Source organism: Sesamum indicum, linkage group LG7 (genome assembly GCF_026168435.1).
Source record: "Sesamum indicum cultivar Baizhima isolate 11 linkage group LG7, ASM2616843v1, whole genome shotgun sequence".
NCBI lineage: Eukaryota > Viridiplantae > Streptophyta > Magnoliopsida > Lamiales > Pedaliaceae > Sesamum > Sesamum indicum.
In genome coordinates this window covers 3,575,161-3,582,352 of record NC_142663.1, presented here as the reverse complement: position 1 = coordinate 3,582,352, position 7,192 = coordinate 3,575,161, and the positions used below count along the sequence as shown (strand labels likewise).

At 40.2% G+C, this 7,192-nt stretch overlaps 1 protein-coding gene across 1 annotated transcript; it reads right to left on the bottom strand.

Annotated features, from left to right (window-relative positions):
* Window positions 1-363: 363 nt before the first annotated feature.
* LOC105162196 (squalene monooxygenase SE1) lies at window positions 364-4,171 on the bottom strand. The gene is made up of 8 exons (XM_011080168.3): window positions 3,707-4,171; window positions 3,320-3,431; window positions 3,034-3,208; window positions 2,593-2,761; window positions 2,154-2,372; window positions 1,623-1,898; window positions 1,175-1,453; window positions 364-773 (listed from the first exon to the last, which is right to left on the bottom strand). The coding sequence occupies exons 1-8, from the start codon at window positions 3,947-3,949 to the stop codon at window positions 669-671; spliced, it is 1,578 nt and encodes a 525-aa protein (XP_011078470.1). The 5' UTR covers window positions 3,950-4,171; the 3' UTR covers window positions 364-668.
* Between the last annotated feature and the right edge of the window lie 3,021 nt (window positions 4,172-7,192).

The following is a 7,192-nucleotide window of genomic DNA, read 5'->3' as shown; positions in this document are numbered from 1 at the left end:
TTCTGTGAAAATAGAGAGAAAAAAATAAAAATAAATAAATATGTATTAGAGATAGTGTGTATTTTTAAATTTATTTTTAAAAATAATATAAAATAAGTATGTTATTTTTTATGTTGTTTAATAAGAGATAAAAAATATTATTCGTTATCAAATCATGTTTCTTTTATATATATTTATATATACGTATGAATATATATATGCTTTTTTTAGTTGTAGAGCCTATAATTAATATAGACTTATTTTGACAAAAAACAAATGAGGCACTGTTTCAAAACATCTCAAATATCACCAAAACTTTCAAAACAAATCAAGGCAAACATTATCCATGCCGAGATGGGCCAAAAACAAAACCAAACACTATGATTGTTAATCTGAAAACTCTAAAATAGCCAAATGTTATTTGAGAACAGCGCCAGCAGGGCTGGGGAGTATATGTACATACAAGTCCAAGAACTATGAAAAAGGGAACAAAAGTTTACTAAGATAGGAAGTACATAAAAAGGTGCGACGAATATGACCCTATGTGCAAATAATATGCAACAATTTGACATCTTTGACGAAAAAGAGCCCAATCTCCCCACCTGAATTTGCACATCAGACTGCAGAGTTTTGTACAAAGTGCATTTTATGTGATCTGGAGTTCTGCTCTGTCTTTGCTTAAGCAGCCCTCACTGAGCCGGAGGAGCTCGGTAGTAAGCAGGAACTGTTGCCGGAAAGAACATTTGCCTCACTCCTTCTGCCTTTATGATAGGCAAGATTATCCCTGAAGCGCTCTGCATCCATAACAGACTCGTTATAGATGAAAAAGTCAGAAAAACTGAGATAAAAGACCTGATTTAGAGAGCGTTTTGCCGAGCTTATAAGCTCTTTAAACGTCTTTTTATAAGATGTTTAGGAGTTGGAAGTGTTTCGGATGAGCAAGTAAACCTTTTGTAGGAAAAGTAAGGAGTTCGTTACTTATTTTAAGATCTCGTTGTATTCCTTGATTTTTATGATATTAAATATTGAACCGGCATTAACAACGTTTTACAAGTTTCATGATTTTACTTTTTTTATCCAAACACTTCAAAAGCTTTATGTTTTAGATATAACATCTTATATGCTCTAACATCTTGAAAATATGTATGAATGAACTTAGCCAAACAACCTCTTAAGGTTAGAAACATGTACTCACTGATATTAATTTGGCCCCAATCCACATTCGTTTGGGTGAGGGGAAGGGCAACAGCAATCGGCCAACACCATATATTGCCACGGCAAAGAAATGGCAAACCAAGCTTAGTGGCCGAGGGTTCAAGCCCGAAAGCAAAGACACCGGCCCATTCGAGAATACACCTCCAAGGCTCAAGTAGTCGAAGCATGCCTGACGCATCTCGTTCCGTGCTTGATCAGGTGAAGCACTAAATACCTTGTATAGGGCACCCGCCAACGTGTTGATAGTCGATGCCACAGGCTGCAGATTTAGACGTTTGAAGTGAGACAACTGTTTTATTGTTCATAAGCATATTCCGATGTAGAGGCAGATTTTTACTTGGGTAAAAAACTATCATCATGATAACAGTCTTAAAAGTCCACTGTCACGAGACAGTAATAAAGGCATTCTGCAGTTAAATTTGACTCACCTTCCGCAAAGTATAGAAAGATTCTAGATATTTGCAAAGTGTAGGTGCATCGTTGAGGTCGTGCAGAGGCCTAAGGAGATTGCGCAGTACAACTATGTCAGACAATGCTACAGTCATGCCTCCACCAGTCAACGGGTGGCGCATGTTGAATGCGTCTCCCATAAGCAAAGCCCCTGGAGTCGGATGAGGAACAGCCGGCATGCTCCTGTTCGGCATCGTCCTAATGTTTCCTCTCTCGATAGCAGAGAGGAAAGCATCATGCAGTTCAGGAGGGACCTGAAACAATCAGGTGAGACATTTAGCCATGGAATGAACTTATATTTAACATCCCATCTAATTAATAAATCGCCACATGTTCATATGGAATGGGATGGTATTTAAACGTTAAATACTTTGAGAGATTTTGGTTTCAAGATTGATGGTATAAATTAGTAACTGTACCAATGCTGTTGAAGGTTATCTGATTACTTTTAGAAACATGTTGGAATAGATATAGAACAAAAATGTAACAAAGTGCTATATCAACATTACCTGGGGAGCAACAACAGTCTTCAAATATTTGGCCATTTCTCCATTTGATATAGAAGGCACCTTCTGACCAGGAACATCAACCAGACACCGGACCTCAGTTTGGCTGATAGGGTAAAACAGGATAGGTGATGGATCTGCCAAGATCACATGCCCGTGGTTTGCAAAAGGAAGTTGGCAGTTCTCGAGGACCAAACCAACAAAACAAGACGGTACATCTACCTATAGAGCAGAATATGAAGTCATATTAACAGAGCAGGGACAAAGGAAGAAGGACGCAATAAGCTGCCAACCACCTAAAAGTGGTGGACATAGTATAAAGCAATCCAAATGAAGATAACAATAAGGGCTATCTGTATGCAATAATAATAAAAGTGACAGCAACTTGTCTAGCTACAAGAAACCATCTAACAAAAAAACAAAACCTTCCTGTAATCGTTACCTTTGGGCTGCAAAGAGATCGCCTCAAGTTAGAAAAACATCCATCACACACAATGGTTAAAGGTGCATAAGCTTTCAACTCTTCACTAGACTTAGTTTTGTATTGTACCCCTCTTATGGTCCCCTTTTCTTCAAGCAGAGATGTTACAGTTCCTTGCTCCAGTCGAACACTATCAAAGAAAGAGAAACAAAGGAGTCGCTATAAACTAAAATGGGCATGATAAAATATAATAGTAACAACATAAGGTCTTCTGATGCACTACGATGCACTGCAAGCATGGCCAGCGTAGGCCTTTGGACAATCCTTTCCCAACCCTCATCCTACATAACTCCCCCAACTACCACAGTGGATATAAGAGGAAAGCATGGAAACAATGAAACACTTCATATACCACATCAAAGAACATCGCCACGAACACTATAAAAGAAAAGGGCAACATACTTTGGAAGCGATGTAGCTTTCTCACGCATCCGCTGTATGAAGCGCCCATTGTGGAAGCTCCTCCCAGCCACATCAGAGTGGAATTTTTCCAAAGGATAAGAAAGTCGAGTCGATTTTCCATCCTTGAATAGAGCATACCCAAACACCCTCTGAGCATCAATTTCCTCCACACAATCTGGACCAAAAGCATCAAATCTTCAAGAACTACAACCTCCAAAGGGAAATGATGCTGATTCTTATAATAAATCAAACGTCAATGGCGAGCTCAAGAACTGCCAAATGTTACCTTCCAGTCCTAACTCAATCAGCTTGAGATAGCCACCTGGTTGTAGGAGTTCTCCAACAATTCTGTCGGGCTCTGCCAAATCCCTTTCAATTACACGAATTCGTCGACCATCCTGGAGCCAAATAATTTCAATCAGAACAAGTCACCAAGATCAGGATATCAGGCAGGACAATGAAAGCAAAACAAAAGAGAGGAAAAATTCCTAGTCATTCAGTATTGTTTTGCATAATGTTCTTAGAGTGATATGGCAACCCAATTCACACATGCAAAGAAAAATCAAGAACACAAAAACCAACCAACAAAACATCAAGAAGTCTTCATCGAATAGTAAAAAGTTGGCGAAAATTACGACCAGAAAGGAAAAAAAAAACACAAAAAAAGCATCACCTTTCCAAGAGTGTACGCAAGTGCGGCTCCGGCGACTCCAGCACCCACAATGATGACATCACACCCAGCGTCCCTCGATCCACACTCTTCTTCGCCAATGGCGGTGGTGGTGGTGGAGGCGAAGCCATCCCCCTCCTCCACCGAACAACTCCTCTGACTTTTCCTCAACAACCCAAAACAATATAAACCAAGAAACCCGGACAGAGCAGCTAAAACGAAGCCCAGAAGTGTAAGATCCACCATTTTTTCCGGCAATGCAGGCAGCTCAAGCTAAACTGTCTGTCCCGGAGGCGAAGCGGTGACCCAAAGCGGCTATTTGTCCTGCGCTATCAGATTTATTAAGTAGGCAATGCACAAATGCTTCGCTGGCTGCGTTTGGCGTGTTTGACGCAGTATGTTTTCAAATCAAGGAGAGACAGAAAAAAAGAAATAAAGGGACGTGTAAGCCTCGGGAAGTATGAGGACAAATATTCTTTGAGAGGCTCCCCCTCCCCCCCCCCCCCCCACCCCCACCCCAACACACACACACACACACACACACACACACAAGTAAGAAAGGCTTTGATAACTTGAGATAAATTAAAAGTAAGAAGAGTAGGGGAATTGACATATTCAAAAGTTGAAAGAGAAGAAAAAATGACACACCCCTTTTTTTACTTTACTTTCTTCATGGGATACCTTGGAAAAAAGGGAATTATGAATTCTCTCAACTCTAATTTGAACCTTCAAGAATTTCTTAATTTTAGATCTAACTCGTTCCAGACTTGAGACCCAGTAATGGTATCATCACTTTATAAATTATGACATAATAATATTATGAAAAAATTAAAGTTCTTTTATGATTGGGTGAACATCAATTTATCCCCTGTGATATTGAAAATGACCGCATTACCCCTTATGAAAAAAATATAGCAATTTACCCCCTACACATTTTAAAATGAAACATTTTACCTCCTTATATAGGGAGGTAAATTGCTTCATTTTAAAAATTATCGGAGGTGGTAAATTGTTGTACTTTAAAAAATATAGGAAGATAAATTGCTATTTATTTTTTCATGAGGGAATAATTTGCTCATTTGCAATATCACAAGGGGTTAAAACTTTCAAAATGTATGTTATGTAGATAAATGTAAACATTACAAACTATTTTATAACATTTTTTTAATGTATAAAGTTTTATTTTTAAGTATTATATGTAAGTATAAATAATATATATACATATTTTTATATATGAATTAATAAACTTCATATAAATATTAGTGATGGAGAAGATATAAAAGGAAAAAGATCGTTCCAATAAGGAAATAAAGGCATCGCCTCAAAAGGAAGATCTAAGGTCAAACTTGTAAAAACCGTTATGAATTTAGCAAATTCTTAAAAAAAAGATGCCCTTGACAAACGAATTCTAGCCATGTAAAAGGGGTAGGTAAAGGACGAAACAGTATTTTACCTTTAACTGCACTAAATAGTGTCAATTCTTGAAGTAGTATAAATACCTCTCCTCATTTGAGAAAAAGGGGAGCATTTTTTTGTAAGAGTTCTAGTGCCAAGTGTGTTGAATTGCATCCCAATAATAAAAATCTAGTCGACCTCGCTTCTTGACAACATCGACTTGGCGTTGTCTGTGGGACACCGCGGTTTAATGTTTGAAGATGAACATTAGATCGAGAGCACGATATGGCAATGGGGGCATAGGAGAACTTGAAGGGATCTCCGAGCATGCACCCCAGGAGGAAGTTCAGCAACCATTGCCCCAGGAGGGGTGAAGTCAATAGAAGACCTGGAGAGCAGGAGGAGCAGGAGCAAGCTCCCCTTCCTCCTATGCTCTAGCTCATGCGTGAAGCTCTTCGACAGATGATTGAAGACGTTCAGCACAAGCTGCATCAAAGGCAATTGCACAGTACATCGTCGGGCATGCAGCGCCGACGTGACCCCCTCGTCACCCTCGTAGAGGTCTTGGAGTGGACCTGGGCTCAGGGAAAAAGGAGTAGGGGCCTATAGACCAACAAGAAGACAGCCAACTAGAAGAAGAAGTGGAGAGCAGGCTTTCCCTACCGGAAGACGAACTGCCTCCACCACCTCCTAAGGAAGCACCACTAGAAGAACACATACCTCAAAGGAGAGATCAAACTACGGCAAAACAAGCTAACATAAAAAGGACAAAGAATGTTCAAGCATTCCACCTAGCCGTGGCCCTTCCCATGTGCAGTCCCTTTGCAACTCACATCCTAGCAAAAGATATCCAACCTGGAATTTAGATTCCAAACATTAGAGAGCATGATGGCACGGAGGACCCGCAAGATCATTTAGATTGATTTCTAGCAAAAATAGATTTGTTAGACATTAGCAATGCTGCATACTATAAGATTTTTCGGATGACCTTGGCTGGAAAAAGCCATGCCTTGGTTTAATCAGCTCCCCAGCAGAATGATAGAGAGTTTTGAGCAACTATTTCGACGCTTTTTGCACCCCTTCGCAATTAACAAGAGATATCCTAAAACAGCGTCATACTTATTCATCGTGATCCAACTGGAGCACGAGAGCCTGCGAGACTACGTGCAAAGATTCTCCGAGGCCAATCTAGAGATCCCTCATGTCAACCTAGAGCTTCTAGTGAGCATTATGCAGTAGAACTTGCAAAGGGGAAGGTCTTGTGAATCTATAACCAGAAACACCCAGCCACTCTGGATGAACTCTTCTTAGGGGCAGAGAAATACATCCAAATTAAAAGGACATCAGGCATAAGAGCTGCAACTCCCTCAAAGAGGAGAGCGGAAGAGGAAGACAGCCAAAGGGATCAAAGGCACGTGCCGCCCACTAACATAAGCCAATATACACCATTAAACGCGCCTCGCACAGAGATCCTTGCCGTGGAAGAAAAATAGGGGATGGTCCAGTGATCGCTCTGCATAAGGAAAAATCCTAAGAGGATGAAATCGGATAAAATATTGTCTTTTTCACCAAGACCGCGGTTACAACACCAAAGATTGCTTCCATCTGAACGATGAGATAGAGAAGTTGATCCGATGAGGATACCTGAAAGAGTACATAGATCGCAACAACTAACCTCAAGAAGGAAGCTCAAAGCCTCCCTAAGAAGGCTGCGAGAGAGGCAAGGTAAAATAAACTGAACTAAGAACCTATCAACCGCCGGAGTTATCGGAGTAATATCCAGTGTGGCAGTAGGAGGAGATTCAGCTCGAGCAAGGAAAGCCACGCTTAGAGCAGTGAAAAACATTACACATGACCCATTTTTACTAAAGGTGATGATGAATGAGGAAAGAAAGGGGGAGTAGGTGATAGTCTTTGGTGATAGAGATTTAGGGAAAGACATCATGGCCAACAATGATGCAGTGGTAATTTCTGCCACCATAGCAAATTTCTGGGTTAAGAAAGTTTTGGTGGATAGCGGCAGCTCTGTGGACATCATATTCTATAAAGTATTCTCATAGATAGGAATCAGCAACGGAAGATGAATATGCCGTG

Coding starts and splice junctions, on each gene's coding strand:
- LOC105162196 (XM_011080168.3), bottom strand. CDS start 3,949: ATGGTGGATCTTACACTTCTGGGCTTCGTTTTAGCTGCTCTGTCCGGG. Junction 3,209..3,319: donor GATTGAGTTAGGACTGGAAG/GTAACATTTGGC, acceptor CTTTTGGTCCAG/ATTGTGTGGAGGAAATTGAT. Junction 2,762..3,033: donor AAAGCTACATCGCTTCCAAA/GTATGTTGCCCT, acceptor TTTCTTTGATAG/TGTTCGACTGGAGCAAGGAA.